Raw genomic sequence first — 16,625 nt, forward strand, 5'->3', positions numbered from 1 at the left:
TCTTTGGACCATAATGCTTTGAACCTGGAACTCAATCACAAGAGGAAATTTGGAAAAAACTCAAATACCTGGAGTCTAAAGAGCATCCTACTAAAGAACGAATGGGTCATCCAGGAATTAAAGAAGAATTTAAGAATTCGTGGAAACTAATGAAAATGAAAACACGACTGTTCCAGACCTTTGGGATGCGACAAAGGTGGTCCTAAGAGGGAAGTATATAGCCATAGAAACCTTTCTCAAGAAACAAGAAAGGTCTCAAATATATAACATGACCGTACACCTAGAGGAGCTGGGGTGGGGGGGAACCCAGCAAATAAAGTCTAAATCAGGAAGAAGGGAAATGATAAAGATTAGACCAGAAATCAATGAAATAGAAACCAAAAGAACAGTAGAACAGATCAACAAAACTGGGAACTTGTTTTTTGAAAGAATTAATAAAATCAATAAACATGTGGCCAGACTTATCCAAAAGAAAAGAGAAAGCACACGAATTAATAAAATGAATGAAAGAGGAGAGATCACAACCAACACTGAAGAAATACACATAATTATAAGAACATATTATGAGACAACTATATGCCAGCAAATTAGGCAATCCAGAAGAAATATGTACATTCCCAGAGACATATAAACTACCAAAACTGAAACAGGAAGAAATAGAAAAACCAAACAGATCCATAACCAGCAAGGAAATTGAAGCAGTAATTAAAAATTTCCCAAAAAACTAGAGTCCAGGGCCAGATGGCCTCCCAGGGGAATTCTACCAAACATTTAAAAAAGAATTAATACCTATTCTTCTGAAGCTGTTTCAAAAAATATAAATGGAAGGAGAACTTCCAAACTCATTCTATGAGGCCAGCATTACCCTGATCACAAAACTGGACAAATACTCCACCAAAAATGAGAATTACAGACCAGTGTCCCTGATGCACATGGATGCAAAAATTCTCACCAAAATACTAGCCAGTAGGATCCAACAGTACATTAAAAGTTTTATTCACCATGACCAAGTGGGATTTATTCCTAGACTGCAAGGGTGGTTCAACATCTCCAAATCAATCAGTGTGACAGACTACGTTAATATAAGAAAGGCAAGAACTATTGATCCTGTCAATTGATCCAGAAAAAGCATTTGACAAATACAGCATCCTTTCTTGATTAAAGCTTTCCATAGTGTAGAGATAGAGGGAACATACCTTAATATCATAAAAGCCATCTATTAAAAGCCCACAGTGAATATCATTATCAATGGAGTAGAACTGAGAGCTTTTCCCCTAAGGTCAGGAACATGACAGAGATGCCCACTCTCACCACTGTTATTCAGCATAGTACTAGAAGTCCTAGGCAGTCAGAGAATGAAAAGAAATAAAAGACATTCAAATTGGCAAAGAGGAAGTCACACTCTCTCTCTTCATAGATGACATGATACTTCATGTGGGAAATCCAAAAGACTCCACCCCAAAATTACTAGAACTCATACAGCAATTCAGCAAAGTGGCATGATATAAAATCAGTGCACTGAAATCAGGTGCATTTGTATACACTAATGATAAAACAGAGAAAGAGAAGTTAAGGAATCAATTCATGTTTGCAATAGCACCAAAAACTTGGAATAAACCTAACCAAAGAGGTCAATAATGTATACTCTAGAAACTATAGAACACTTATGAAAGAAATTGAGGAAGACGCAAAGAGATGGAAAAACGTTCCATGCTCATGGATTGGAAGAATAAACATTGTTGAAATGTCTATGCTACCCAGAGCAATCTACACATTCAGTGCAATCCCTATCAAAATACCATTGACATTTTCACAGAGCTGGAACAAATAATCCTAAAATTTATATAGAACCAGAAAAGACCCTGAATGACTAGAGGACTATTGAAAACCTCTTCGACCTCAGCCACAGCAACTTCTTGCTAGACATGTCTCTGATAGAAAAGGAAACAAAAGCAAAAATGAATTATTGGGACTTCATCAAGATAAAAAGTTCTGCACAGCAAAGGAAACAGTGAACAAAACTAAAAGGCAACCAACATTATGGGAAAAGATTTTGCAAATGACATATCAGATAAAGGGCCTGTATCCAAGATATATAAAGAACTTATCAAACTCATCACCCAAAAAACAAATAATCCAGTCAAAAATGGGCAGAAGACTTGAACAGACATTTCTTCAAAGAAGACATACAAATGGTCAACAGACACATGAAGAAATGCTTCATATCACTTGGCATCATGGAAATACACTTCAAAACCACAGTGAGATACCACCTTATACCAGTCAGAATAGCTAAAATTAACCAGACTGGAAACAACAAATGTTGATGAGGATGCGGAAAAAGGGGAACCCTCTTAATACTGTTGGTGGGAATGCAAGCTGGTGCAGCCACTCTGGAAAACAGTATGGAGGTTCCTCAAAAAGTTAAAAGAAGAGGTACCCTATGACCCAGTAATTGTACTACTAGGTATTTATCCAAAGGATACAAACGGTCATTTGAAGGGGCATCAGCACCCCCCATGTTCGTAGCAGCAATGTCCACAATAAACAAACTATGAGAAGAGCCCAGGTGTCCAGTCACAGATCAATGGATAAAGAAGATGTAGTATATAAAATGGAATACTACTCATCCATCAGAAAGTATGAATACTCACTATTTACATGGACATAGATGTAACTGGAGGGTATTAATGCTAAGCAGAATAAGTCAATAAGAGAAAGACAGTTATCATATGATTTCACTCATATGTGGAATTTAAGAAGCAAAACAGAGGATCATAAGGGAAGAGAGGAAAAAATAAAGACAAAATCAGAGAGGGAGACAAATCATAAGAGACTCAATTATAGGAAACAAACTGAGGGTTGCTGGAGGGGAGGTGGGTGGGGGTATGGGGTAACTGGGTGATAGACATTAAGCAGGGCACGTGATGTAATGAGCATCGTGTGTTATATAAGATTGATCAATCACTGACCTCTACCTCTGAAATTAATAATATATGTTAATTGAATTTAGATAAAAATAAAAAATAGTATACAGCTTAATAATATGGGTATGTATGAGGGGAAATGATCTTACCTAGCTAGTATTTATTAAGCAGTCATTCTGTGTGAGGCCCAGATGAGGTCCTGGTGAACGAGCCAAACTAGATCTTACCTTACAGAATGTCCGGTTCACATGGGAGAAACTCCACCCCCAGCCCCAGCCCCTGCCTACCTGCTACCACAGCTGCCCCTTTTGTGGCCCAGAGGGGCCCAGGTGTGAGTGAGGAAATCTCCTACCAAGGCTGTCAGAAGCCGTCACTGTAGCTTAGAGTTCTGTAGTTATTTCTTCTGCCTGCCACCGCCCCCCAACCCCCACCACCACCTGGCCTGCTCTGCGCTCAGTTGTGACTCTGATCCTGTGTCATTCTGTCAACAGTCATCCTTATCCGATCATTCCACTCCACTCTGCTTCTGTTTCCAGGCACACTGTCCCCGCTGTCTGGTGGAAGGACGCCCAGGGAAAGGACCAGATGTGGTACGAGGATGCCTTGGCTTCCAGTCACCCTATCATCCTGTACCTGCATGGGAATGCAGGCACAAGGTGAGGAACAAGAGCCTGTGTAGCATGTCCTCCCCTCAATGCTGGCCCAGTCCGGTCTGCTGACCCACTGCAGTGAGGGAGTGTACAGGCAGTGGGGCCATGGGGCATCCTGAGAACACAGGAAATGGCAGAGTTTATGGGATTTGGGGGAAAGGGGTCAGGGTGAAACTCCCATGAAGCAGTGTTCCCACAAGCTCAGAGTAGAGCAGAGCTATATGGAAGGTGGGCCCAGGTGCAGGTTCCTTGGGAAACCACCCCCACTCCCCATGTTAAACAGATGTAGGAGTCTGTGTCCAGATACCCCTTATCTGGGGCTCCCACCTGGGTGGGATGGAGGAGCCTGCATCACATCACCTAGATTCTTGGCCAGAGTGCGGTGTTTCCTTCTTCCTGAAGTAATCTGAAGGGCAAAGTGAGGGCCAGTGATTTAGGGAATCCGGTTTCTCAGTGAGTAAGCAGTGGTTGTTCCTCAGAGGGGTCGTTGTGACACTTCAGGGCAGCAGTGCCCCTGGGGAGTGCTGTCTCCTGTTCACCAGCCTTGTGTGTCAGCTCAGGCTGAGGGTCGCAGGCAGGCTGGCCCCTTCTCGCTGGCAGGCATGCCCTTCTGGGGGTTGGGGGAAGCATACTTCCTGGCAAGGAGTAGTGAGTGCTGAGGAGGAGTTGGGGTGACATCGAAGGAAGGATGGCTGAAAGCACGAGGAGGCCAGAGGGACCCCAGGGGAATGCACACAGATAAACTCATCCATGTAGGCTGCACCATGCTGTTGGGTTGGGTGATGAGTGTGAGTTCTGTCTCTCAGCAGTAAGACAGCAATGCCAGTGTATCCTGCTGGGTGTGGCTGAGGCCCTGTCTGTGGCAAGCCATTGCTCAAGTTTATCCCAGATCATTTTCAAGAGTGTCTTTAGGGAACCCTCCCTACACTGTTGGTGGGAATGCAAGCTGGTGCAACCACTCTGGAAAACAGCAGGGAGGTTCCTCAAAAAGTTGAAAATAGAGCTACCCTATGACCCAGCAATTGCACTACTGGGTATTTACCCTAAAGATACAAACATAGTGATCCTAAGGGGCACGTGCACCTGTATGTTTATAGCAGCAATGTCCACAATAGCCAAACTGTGGAAAGAACCTAGATGTCCATCAACAGATGAATGGATAAAGAAGATGTGGTATATATATACAATGGAATACTATGCAGCCATCAAAAGAAATGAAATCCTGCCATTTGCGACAACGTGGATGGAACTAGAGGGTATTATGCTTAGTGAAATAAGTCAATCTGAGAAGGACAACTATCATATGATCTCCCTGATATGAGGAAGTGGAGATGCAATGTGGAGGGTTTGGGGGGTAGGAAAAGAATAAGTGAAACAAGATGGGATCGGGAGGGAGACAAAGCATAAGAGGCTCTTAATCTCAGAAAGCAAACTGAGGGTTGCTGAGGGAAGTGGGGACGGGAGAGGGTGGTTGGGTTATGGACCTTGGGGAGGGTATGTGCTATGGTGAGTGCAGTGAAGTGTGTAACCCTGACAATTTACAGACCTGTACCCCTGAGTCTAATAATACATTATATGTTTATTTAAAAAAAAAAAAAGAGAGTGTCTTTAGGGGCGCCTGGGTGGCTAAGTCGGTTAAGCAGCGGCCTTCAGTTCAGGTCATGATCTCAGGGTCTTGGGCTTGAGCCCTGTGTCAGACTCCCTGCTCTGCGTGTAGTCTGCTTTTCTTCTGCTCCTCCCCCTGCTCATGCACTCATGCTCCGTCTCTCTCTCTCATGCCTTCAATGGCATGTTGTTCATGTTCACTGGGAATTGGCTTTTTCTACCCACGCGGTAGAAGGAATCCCTGGGAGAGCAGCATGGGTGAAGGAGGAGGTACATTTTCTGAACAGAGCATTGTCTGAAAACCCCCAGGAAGGCCGCTGTTGTTGCAGCTTCACTAGGGCATGTGAGGGAATCCAGCAGGAGCTGGCAGGAGGCAGGGCTGCTCCAGGCCCCAGGTGAGGGTCAGCCTGGCGCCTAGCTGCAGTGGCGGGCTGGGGGCATGTCATTTTGTAAGCAGAACCAACAAGGAGATGAATTCGTAGGCCTTGTGGTTTTGGGGGGGGGCAAGCCGACAGTGTCTCTCAGGGATGTCGGGGCACCAGGGCTGCATAGTGGACAGCACAGGAAGTCCAGGAAGTGTGGGCCGCGAGGGTGCTTTGTGAGGCTGCAGAGTGCTCAGCTGCTGAATCATGTGTGCACTTGGCAGTTTGCTTTCTTCTCTGCCTGGGACAAGCTACAGTGGGTTTCTCTTCTGCTTTTCAAAGGGCAAGTGGTTATAACCACTCTGCTAGCATCTTCCTATAAATGAGAAAATTTTGTAGTTTACTGGGAATAAGGTTCATTTAAGCAATGCCAGTCACATGGTAAAAAAGACAAAGTCTGCCTAAACTTCAGGTTTGAAGGAGCCCTGTGACTTGGAAAGTCTTGGTGTCCTCTCCCCCGTCCCCAAAGAGACCCCCCCTTGGCCTGGCAGAATTACAGCAGCTCTGTCTCCCCAAGAGCCAGTCTCTGGCTACTGCTATGCACTCTTCTTCTTCTTCTTCTTCTTTTTTTTTTTTACCCCTCTTCTTTTTGCTCAAAGTGGGGAATTTGAACAATCTAGACAAGACATCAAGACATGTACTTCTCCAAAGATAACTGAAAACATTTTTCAGTATTTCTTCCTGGTCCTGAAACTCATTCCCTTGTATTTCTGTGGCCACACTGCATTGGTTTTCCTTCTTTGTCTCATCCCTGTCTCTCTCAGGGACACTCCCTGCCCTTCCCACCCACAAACACACACACAGCAAAGTGGCCAGGGTGCTCATTATAACAAAAGAAAACTGCTGAGAAGTCTGGAGAGGGTGAGCTCACTTGCTAACATGCTTTCCTTCCTGAGGTCGCCCCGTTCCCACTTTGGTGTCTATCCACAGTAATAGCCAGCCAGTAGCTGGACAAAATGTGAGGAGGGATAGATAGTACTCGGACAAAGAAGTATAGACACACAAAACACTTTGGATGCACAAAAGCCTGTTTAGCATCTATAATAGGAAGTGACCCCAACACACTAATCTGTGGGTGTGGGGCTGGGAGATGGTCAGGGCCCCTCTGAAGATGGCTGGGCAGTAATTGTCAAGATTACGATCACAAACACCTTCTATCCAGCAGTTCGTGTGTAGGAACATATGGAGCACATGTGTGCAGGAGGACATCAACACGGGCTGGCCATGGCAGCAAAACTTAGATCCACAGCAGGTAGGAGAGGGACACAATGACTGCAAGATAAGGAAGGTGAACCACCACTTAAAAGAGTCCTGGAAGTTGGCTGTGCATTACTGAGTGAAAAGTGAGAGGCAGTAGAGTGTGCATGTCGAGGAAAGAAGTGCCTTCACTTCTGCCACATGCTGGTCACCAGGGAGCTGAGGGAGGGGCTAGATGCTGGGCAGGAGTGGGGGGCTTGCTGTCTATCCTCTGTATCTTCTGAAGTTTGTGTTGTTCCTATGTGTTAGTCAAAAATAGAAGTAAGATGATAATTAAGAAATATCTCCAAAGTGCTAAGACTATCCCTTGCTTGTCACGGTATTGCCAGAAACAAGCATGGAGCTGCTCTGATGCCTGTAGAAGAGGTCATCTGTCCCCCAATGACCCTCTCTGTATGAATTTGGGGACCAAGCCACTAAGGACCCATACACTCTAGTACTGACCCTGGGGGCATGCCTTTTTGAGAAGATGTGCTAACACCCATTCTGTTTCCTTTTCCCTGACTCTCTAGAGGAGGCGACCACCGGGTGGAACTTTACAAGGTAGGTGAAGATGGCACACAATGTATGATGGACAGAGTGGTGTCCATAGGCTGCTTGATGGGCAGAGTGGTGTATATAGTGATGACGGGAGAGTGGTGTACACAGTGTGATTTCGGGAGAGCGGCATACATGGTGTGAAGACAGGAGAGGAGGGTACACAGTGTGATGTCGGGAGAGCAGTGTACACAGTGATAACAGGAAAGGTGCTAACATGTTTTGATGACAGGAGAGCATGTACATGGTGTGATGACAGGAGAGCGGTGTATATGGTATGATGTCGGGAGAGCGGTGTACACGGTGTGTATGACCAGGAGCGCGGTGTACACAGTGATGACAGGAGCGCGGTGTACACGGTGTGATGACAGGAGAGTAGTGTATGTTGGGAGAATGGTGTACACGGTGTATATGACAGGGAGCATGGTGTACATGGTGTGTGTGACAGGGAGAGCGCCATACATGGTGCGATGACAGAGCAGTGTACACACAGTGTAGGACACACAGAGTGGTATTCACAGGGTGTATGATGGGGAGATTTGTGTACACAGGGCATATGAAGGGCAGAGCCACATACGTAGTGTGTATGAAGGGAGAGTGGTATCCACACAGTATATGAAGGAAAGTGCATCACCCAGGGTTGTCTCCCACCTGTTCTCTCCAGTAGGCATGTACACAAGGGAGTCCCTCCAGTACTTGTGAGAGAGATGATCAACATTGGCCTTTCCAATGCTGCCTCCATTGGAAGCCTCTACCGTGGAATGCTTCCCTCTAATGCTGCCTCTAGGGAGAGCTTCCAAAAGCAGAATGAGTGGACTTCGGGCATCATCTGCCAGATATTGGCAGTTATATTAAAGGCATTTGAAATTGTCATTAAATGCTGCATTTCTCCTCTAAAACGAATGGAGAGCACCCAGGGCCAGGAAGCCACACTCTGGCCAAGTTGCAGGGTCAGGAACTCTGCCACACTGAAGTCTCACCCATCACCAGATTCCAGGCTGACCTGGTGGAGGGGCTGGTGGGTCTGCCAGCCAGGCACTCAGACCCTCACTTCTGCCTGGTTGTCTTCTTTGGAAGCTTGAGTCTCAGAGCTGGAAATGTGCAGTTGCCTCCAGGGTCCTCTTTCTCATCTACCCCTCACAGGGACCAACACCTGCATTGGTTAACCTGGCAGAGAGCAAATGCGAGGGAACATCTGCATCTTGTGGGCACCGCTCTGTCCCTCACACACCAAGGCCACGCACTGCTGTGGGCCATGGGAGGGTTTGTTCCTTGACTGAATTGGATAAAGTTGGGGAGGGGGTGCTCCTGTGGAGCTGTGGCCCCTGCTTGAGGTTTCTGTTCTTAGCAAGGGTTTGCACCTAGAGCAGGTATGGCCCTGGTGGGAGCAGATGCTGCAGGGGCAGATGCTGCCCTGGGGCAGGCAAAGGAGAAAGGAGCACACCTCCCTCCGGGGATTTTGGGGCATGTTGGTGGCTGGCCACTTCCACATGTCTCCGGGCACACTTCAGGAAAGCTCAGGTGTGGGCTGTGAGAAATTATCTAGTCCAGAAGATCATGTCATCTAGAGGGATTTTGTTTTTGTTTTTGTTTTTTTTAAAGATTTTATTTATTTGTCAGAGAGAGAGAGGGAGAGAGAGTGAGCACAGGCAGACAGAATGGCAGGCAGAGGCAGAGGGAGAAGCAGGCTCCCTGATGAGCAAGGAGCCCGATGTGGGACTCGATCCCAGGACGCTGGGATCATGACCTAAGCCGAAGGCAGCTGCTTAACCAACTGAGCCACCCAGGCGTCCCGGGATTTTGTTTTTAATAATAGAAAAATCCAACGAAAGCTTCAAGTCTAAGAAGTGCTAGGTTGCAGTAAGGATCCCAGATGCAGTCTCTGACCATAGAGCCCCTCCTTCTGGGTCTCTGGTTTCAGGGTGTTTGCCCTGGCTGGGGGACTACCTGTGCCCCGGGGATCTGAGCCGTGGGAGAGCCCTTCTTTCCATCATATCCCTGAGGCGGCGGCATCTGCGTGTCCTGTAGCAGCAGGAGACGTGTGGGTTTTATAATGGGGAATGGGCAGCATGGTCACAGTGTTTATGAAGCTCCCACTGTGTGCGGGGCCCAAAGACTGACATCGGGCTGGCTTTGGTAAGAGGCAAGCTGCCCTCAATTCAAGATGTGTGGATTTGTGCCCAGATATTTATTTTTTACGTTCCAGGTGCTGAGTTCCCTTGGTTATCATGTGGTCACCTTTGACTACAGAGGTGAGTTCTTTTGCAAGTGTGAGTCTGGGCCCTCACACTGCTCCCGTCCGGGTCTGCTGTGCAGGCGTCAGTCACCTTGGGAGCCGAGACAGCGTTTGTAGCTCATGGTGCCCTGACCTGCAGTGATGGCGAGTGTGGTGGTCAGGGTGAGGGCACATCATCTTCCCATGTGTGTCCTGCCTGCTGATGAGGGGCATCCCTCAGCAACGTTTTAAATGTAGAAGACACTGTCATTTCTTTACTGGATTCCGACTCCCCAGAGCTGGTCTTTGGACACATTTTGTGGGCAGAAGAGCTTGTCTTGTTAAAGTTCTTTTTTTTTTTTTTTAAAGATTTTATTTGTTTATTTGACAGAGAGAGATCACAAGTAGGCAGAGAGGCAGGCAGAGAGAGAGGGGAGGAAGCAGGCTCCCTGCAGAGCAGAGAGCCCGACGCGGGGCTTGATCCCAGGACCCTGGGACCATGACCTGAGCCGAAGGCAGAGGCTTTAACCCACTGAGCCACCCAGGCGCCCCTCTTGTTAAAGTTCTGAAAACAGGAGAAAGAACTGTTAAGAGAGAAGGAAGATTCTTCTTGCCCCTCAGTATTTTTTCTTTCTTGAGTGAATCAGAAGGCTTTGCTGCCGAAGAGATGGAGAACCCACAGTCACTGTAGGCTAAGAATGGTGCACCTTAACGAGCCAGGAAAATACTTTGTACTGACTGGGAGCTGCCTTGTGAGAAGCATGGGCCTCCTGTAGTCTCAGCAGCAGAGGTGAGAGGTCAGAGGGCTGCTTGGCTTACTTAGCCTGCTTAGCTTGACCTACTGGGGGAGGGTAATGGTGTCAATACCCTCAGACCGAGGGTATGACGTCGTAACAAATTGTCACACACCTGATGTCTTCAAAGAGCACAGACTTACTTTGCAGTTCTGGAGGTCGAAAGTCCAAAATCTTTGGCCGCTGGGTTAAAATCCAGGTGTTGGCAGGGCCAGCCCTTCAGGAGCTTCTGTGGGAGAATCTAGTTCCTTGCCTTTCCAGCTGCTTGAAGCTGTCCTTGTGCCTCAGTGCATGGCCTCTTGAGTCTGATCTCTGACCCTGACTTTTGCCTTTCCCTCTCACTTGTCCAGCAGACCATTGTGGTGACTTTGCACCCACGCTGGTAAGCCCGTAATCGCCCATGTCATAGTCTGCTGATCAGCGGCCTCATTTCCTCCTACTGCCTCAGTCCCGCCCTTTGCCTGGCCACGGAATCAAGTGTCCTCACAGGCCCCAGGGATGAACACACGGGCCTCTGGGGTGGCAATGGCCTGCCTGCTTCAGGGATGGTTCTTTCCCAGAAGAGTGTTCGCAAGTTCTGGGTTGGGAAAAACTACAGATAAGGATCTGGAAAGTAGTTCACCCACTTACCTTTTCTCTGTGCTAAAAAGGGTTTTGTGTTCCTACAGGGTGCTAGAGACTTCAGGGTGATAGAGCAGCCTCCTTCCTTGTTCACCTCTTTGTGCTTCTACCAGGAAGTGAAAGCCCTCACAGCACTTTGTCTTTCCAGTTCTCATCAAGTCTCTGCATTTCTAAGCTCCACATCTGCCAGTCTCTGTCTCTCTGTGTCCCTTTCTCCTGTCCACACCTTGAAGCTCTCAGGGTGGCCTTGTCTCTCACATGCCCCCTTCGCTAATCTGGCATCTGGGATGCCCAGGGGAGGTGCCTTATTGTGCCCACTAGTTGTGGGTTTTGCTTATGCAGCAAAGCAGGCTCTTTCTGAGCCTCGTGGTGCTTTCAGGTCATTTGATGATGACTCACTGCTGAGTTGCTAGAAATGACAGTGGCATTTGCCCTTTACAAGATCCTGGGGGGAGGGCCCTGGGGGAAAATGTGGTCTGGAGACTGAGATGATTAGCTTTCCTCTGCTATTCTGAGAGCCCTTTTTCTTTCTGGGTCAGAATTGCCTTGAGCCTGGAATCCTGCCCCCACCCCAGCCTGACTCCCCACATCTGTCTTTAGCTGGGCTACAGCCGGCCGTGGAAGCCAGACTGGGCTCAGGATCCCCCTGGGGATGCTCCTTTCCTGCCAGGGCTCTGGGCAGGCCGGGGTCTCACTGGCCCATCACCTTGGGCCAGCTACCAGCAAGCCCTAAGGGTTGGGGAGGTTGCTGCCCCATCTGCCCGCAGGAGTCTGTGGGTCTGATGGCTCTGTCTGCACAGTTGTTCGTCGAGGCTTAGGTAAGGGTGTGTGGATGGCTGTTTGGGCTCAGGGGTTGTAGCTGGCCAAGGAAGCCGGAGAAGTAGAATCCAGCTTGTCCACACACCCCTCACGTGGGTCTGTGAATGATGGTGGCAGAGACTTCTGTTGCCCCAGCCAGTCCTAGGCTGCCTGTTGAGAAAGAAGGGGATGAGTCCACCCCTCAAGCAGTTCCAGGGGCTGGGATTTGACTTCCTCCTCTTGCCGCTTCTCCCCCGCCAGGTTGGGGTGACTCGGTAGGAACGCCATCGGAGCGGGGCATGACATATGACGCACTCCATGTTTTTGACTGGATCAAAGCAAGAAGTGGAGACAACCCTGTGTATATTTGGGGTCATTCCCTAGGCACTGGGTGAGTTCACAGCCTGGTGGAGTCATGGGGGAGCAGGTCTTCATGGGGCAACGTTTCACCAGGTCTCTCCAAGACTGCCCTGATGGCGTCTGGATCCCGTGACACCATGAGTCCCAACAACCCTTGTCCCTCATTCCCGTGATGGGGACGGGAAGAAGTGCCACAAGACACCATGAAGAGTTTGAGCTACTTGAACTCCTCAACCCAAAAAGGGACTTGAGATGCACACAGGCAGCTGTGGGGTGGCCATTTCCCTCTGCAGGGAGGGTAGGCACACTTGCCTCATTCCCAGGGTGTTCCTCAGGGAGGTGTCTGCCCTGCAGACCAGACAGGGCACTTGAGTTAGCATCACCTGGCTCTGGAGTGTGGGTGCTGGCTGGCAGCCTGAGGGCTGGGGCTTTGACCACTTGCAAACCAGGGACGTTTGTAAACAGCGTGACCACTTGGCCTGTACTTGGCTTACCAGAGACCATAGGGGAGGCAGCAGTGGGTGGTTCCCTTCCTACATCTGCCAGGATGAGGGAAACAGTTTAATATTCCATCTGGGGCTGCCTGAATCGTTGCTGCTGATGGAAGGTCAACAATGTTTCTAAAAGGGGCACTGCTGTTAGTGCCCGGAGTCATGAGGCCTTCAGCAACCATCCCTTTTCCAGCAGCTTTTCCTTTGGGTGCAGTGGCCGTGGCCCCTTCCTCCCCCTGATGCTCACCTTGGACAGCCTGCTGCAGTTGGGGTGGGCCTGCGGGCTGGGAAGTGCTTGCAGAGAGGAGCTGGGGCCGAGTGGGGAGCAGGCCATCCTGCTGTGGCTGTCTGCATGGGACCCGCCCAGTGTGGCCCTAGGATGGCAAGAGGTCCGGGGGCTGTCATTGCCATCCTCGTCAGAAGGGGTGGCCCATGGCAGGGGCAGCAGGGGCCAATCACGGTCCTGGGGCATCTTTGTCCGTACCCTCCCCCAGCCCCAAACTCCACCAGTCGCTTCACAGATCCCACAGTTCCTCTGGTCACTTACAAGACTAGAACAGTCTCATCTCAAACAACTTCCATCGTCATTCACCTGAACTGTTTTTCCTTCCTTCTCAGAGTGGCGACAAATCTGGTGCGGCGCCTCTGTGAGCGAGGTAGGGGCCTGTGTGGTGGTGGGAATCTTGGTGGGCTGGGCAGGGGCTCCTCCTTGTCTCTGGGCTCAGGCGGGGTGGGCAGCGTGTGTTTGTGCACACTCACTGTGCCCCAGGCTCTGCTGTGGGTTCTTGGGAGGTGGATGCTGTTGGATGACAGCACAGCGACAGTGCTTGGTGTCGTCTCGGAGCCCTGCGAGCTGGACACAGGCACCGCGGTCTGGGTAAACCCTCAGCTGACCCCAGCCTGCATTCCCCACAGCTTCAGTAGATGTGGTTCTGGGGAGCAAATGGGCCCTGTGTGGGCCCCCATGTGGGCACTTCTTATTTCCCATCCATGCAGGAGTGCCTGTGGAGGGGGGCAGGGCTGGTGGTGGGGGGTGCCTGGGGCCCACTGTCCAGTCTGGGGGACCAGCCTCTCCCGGGACATCCGTGAGGGCTTCTTGCCCACCTCACAGCCCCCTGTTTGTTTTATTTTCTAGAGACACCTCCAGATGCCCTTATATTGGAATCTCCATTCACTAATATACGTGAAGAAGCTAAGAGCCATCCCTTCTCAGTGGCAAGTACAGATCTTATTAAAAGTTGCCTTATTGGGCGCCTGGGTGGCTCAGTTGGTTAAGCAACTGCCTTCGGCTCGGGTCATGATCCTGGAGTCCTGGGATTGAGTCCCACATCGGGCTCCCTGCTCAGCAGGGAGTCGGCTTCTCCCTCTGGCCCTTCCCCCTCTCATGCTCTCTCTCTCATTCTCTCTTTAAAAAAAGAAAAAAGAAAAAAGTTGCCTTATTGTTATTATTAAAATAATTACTATCAAGGTAAGTCTTAAGAGAATAAGTATAAAATAAAAATTAATCCTTGTTTAGTGCAGGGCGTTGCCGGGGAATTTTATAACTCTGTAGCAGGCAGAAGGATGGGTTCACAGCTGGGTTGTCCAAGGATAGTAGGATCCCCGGGAGGCCATGCCTCTGAGGCATGGTTTGCCTAGCTGTCATCATTGCCCTGCAGGGCTCAGCCCAGGCCTGTGGCTGCTGTCCTGGCTGCTTCTGCGAACACAGAGCTGGTGGGTGCCCCTGCTCCCTGTCTGCATAGACGGTGCTCATCAGTAAGGCTCTCCCAGTCGTGTCTCCAGGTGACACCCTGGGGGAAGCCTAGTGGGGATCCCAGGGTGACTCAGGCCCTCCTTACCTACCAGGATTGAGGCCTTGGACCCTCTTTTTATAAGCGTAGTCCAGAGGGGGCCCCTCTATGTCCTTTTCTGTCCTGTGGGTTCAGGGGAGCTGTGTCGGCCCCCCACCTGACCTCATGGTGCTCTGTTGCAGACCGGAGGAGTCCTCTGTAGTCTTACTTCTTTGATGTTGCTTTACCCCCAAGTCACATGGACCCCTGTTTTCCCATGGGTGGAGGCCCTCATGTCTGTTGGAGCCGGTCCTGCCCAGCTGCTGCTCTGAGGTGTGGGAGCCCATTTTGTGGGCAGCCATGCGTGGCCAGTTCAGGAGCCTCTTAAGCACAGAGTCTGTGGTCTGGGCAGTGGGGCACCCCAGCACAGCTCTGGTGGGGCCTCAGGTCAGTCCATTTGGAAGCACATTAGACCCTTGGGCACTGAGCACCCTCTGTCTGAACCCTTGACCTCGGCCTTTGCCGTGGCTGTTTTAACTGATGCTTCTGCACATTGTTTCTGTGTCACCTTCAGATATACCGATACTTCCCTGGGTTTGACTGGTTCTTCCTCGACCCCATTACAAGCAGTGGAATTAAATTTGCAAATGATGAAAAGTGAGTACTATGGTACAATACCTCATTTTCCAATTTTAAAAAAAATCATTGAGAACCCCCTTAACCAAATAGGGTGGAATTCTGTATACTGGGGTTCTTCCCCAACCATCAGACCTTTGTAAAGGGCAAGTCAGGCTGGGAGCTGCAACCGAGAGAAAACGGATTTGAAAAGGCCATGGTGGCATTAAAGCAACAGGAAGACAACATGTCCCTGTGTTTGTTTTATTTGTTAGTTGAAATCAGAATCAGAATTCCTGACAGGTTCTAATAAGGGGAGCTGTTACTCAAAAAATGACATTGCCTCAGCTGTTTGATTTCTGTTTGGTTGTAGAAAAACGTTATAGAGTTCACTATTAAAAATATTTCTAGGGACGCCTGGGTGGCTCAGTTGGTTAAGCGTCTGCCTTCAGCTCAAGCTGTGATCTCAGAATCCCAGGATCGAGCCCTTCATTGGGTTCCCTGCTCAGCGGGGAGTCTGCTTCTCCCTCTGCCTACTGCTCCCCTTGCTTGTGCTCTGGCTTTCTCTCTCTCTGACAAATAAATAAAATCTTAAAAAAATATATATTTCTACTGGGGCTCCTGGGTGGCTCAGTCAGTTGAACAGCCAACTCTTGGTTTCTTCTCAGGGCCGTGGGATCAAGTCCCATGTTGGATTCCATAAGGAGTCTGCTTGTGCCCCTCCCCACCTCACTCACTCGATCTCTCTAAAATAAATAAATCTTAAAAAAACAAATATCAGGTTAACATTTAAAAATCTACACTCAGGAATAAATGTGAAAAAATGGAATATTTTTCCCCTTAATTATTTGTTTTGGTTCTGCAAATAGAGCAAACTAAAATTTGAACAGAAATAAGCAAAAAACCTGGTTGTTTATAAATATTGTTTTGGAACTTCAAGAATGATCTGAAAAAAGTAGATTCCAACAACAAGCACCACAGTGAGTGTTGGGTCCCCCGAAGGTGCCTTGGCCATGCTCCGGGCTGACCATTGAGGAGCTGGCAGTATTTCACCCGCAGGAAATCACAAGCCCCCACTTGGGCGCATGGTGACAGCATGTGAACCAGGCCTTTTCTAGAGTGGGTCAGGGTTAGGACATACTACTTAGAATGGAAGTCCTGAAAAGATGGGCAGTGTCACTGTCAAAGTGTGACCCTTGCAGCAGAGATGCTCCTCCCTGGAAGCAGAATGCAGGGAAAGTGTGCACGTATGTGTACTGCAAGCAGAAGCCCAGATGACCGGATGGGCGGGGCATCGGTGGGGCGACAAGCCTTCTGGCCCAGGTCCTGCCCGGTGCCAGGCTTGCTCAGTGAGGGGTGGCCAGGGTACTCCAGGACCTGTCTAGGCCCACAGCCCCTCTGTGGTTTGCTAGAGGGTTTGGATCACCTGAACCTCTTGAAAATGTTAATTTATTTGTAAACCTTCAGGGTGACCTGAAATGTCATTTTCAATAAAGACAGATTAGAGCATGTAGGCTTTTTTACCAACACATTTCTAGTGACCATCGTTTGCTATAGGTTTCTT

General features: G+C 49.1%; 1 protein-coding gene across 1 annotated transcript in view; it reads left to right on the top strand.

Annotated features, from left to right (window-relative positions):
* LOC111156569 (abhydrolase domain containing 12) overlaps positions 1 to 16,625 on the top strand; it is a 97,141-nt gene that overhangs the window by 75,304 nt on the left and 5,212 nt on the right. The window contains exons 4-10 of the mRNA XM_022517551.1: positions 3,464 to 3,583; positions 7,374 to 7,404; positions 9,605 to 9,650; positions 12,088 to 12,217; positions 13,296 to 13,333; positions 13,813 to 13,892; positions 15,021 to 15,103. Coding sequence (XP_022373259.1) covers positions 3,464 to 3,583; positions 7,374 to 7,404; positions 9,605 to 9,650; positions 12,088 to 12,217; positions 13,296 to 13,333; positions 13,813 to 13,892; positions 15,021 to 15,103 — 528 coding nt within the window. The remainder of the gene's footprint in view (positions 1 to 3,463; positions 3,584 to 7,373; positions 7,405 to 9,604; positions 9,651 to 12,087; positions 12,218 to 13,295; positions 13,334 to 13,812; positions 13,893 to 15,020; positions 15,104 to 16,625) is intronic.

The sequence above is a fragment of the Enhydra lutris genome, unplaced genomic scaffold (assembly GCF_002288905.1).
Source record: "Enhydra lutris kenyoni isolate GAN:26980312 unplaced genomic scaffold, ASM228890v2 scaffoldscaffold47, whole genome shotgun sequence".
NCBI lineage: Eukaryota > Metazoa > Chordata > Mammalia > Carnivora > Mustelidae > Enhydra > Enhydra lutris.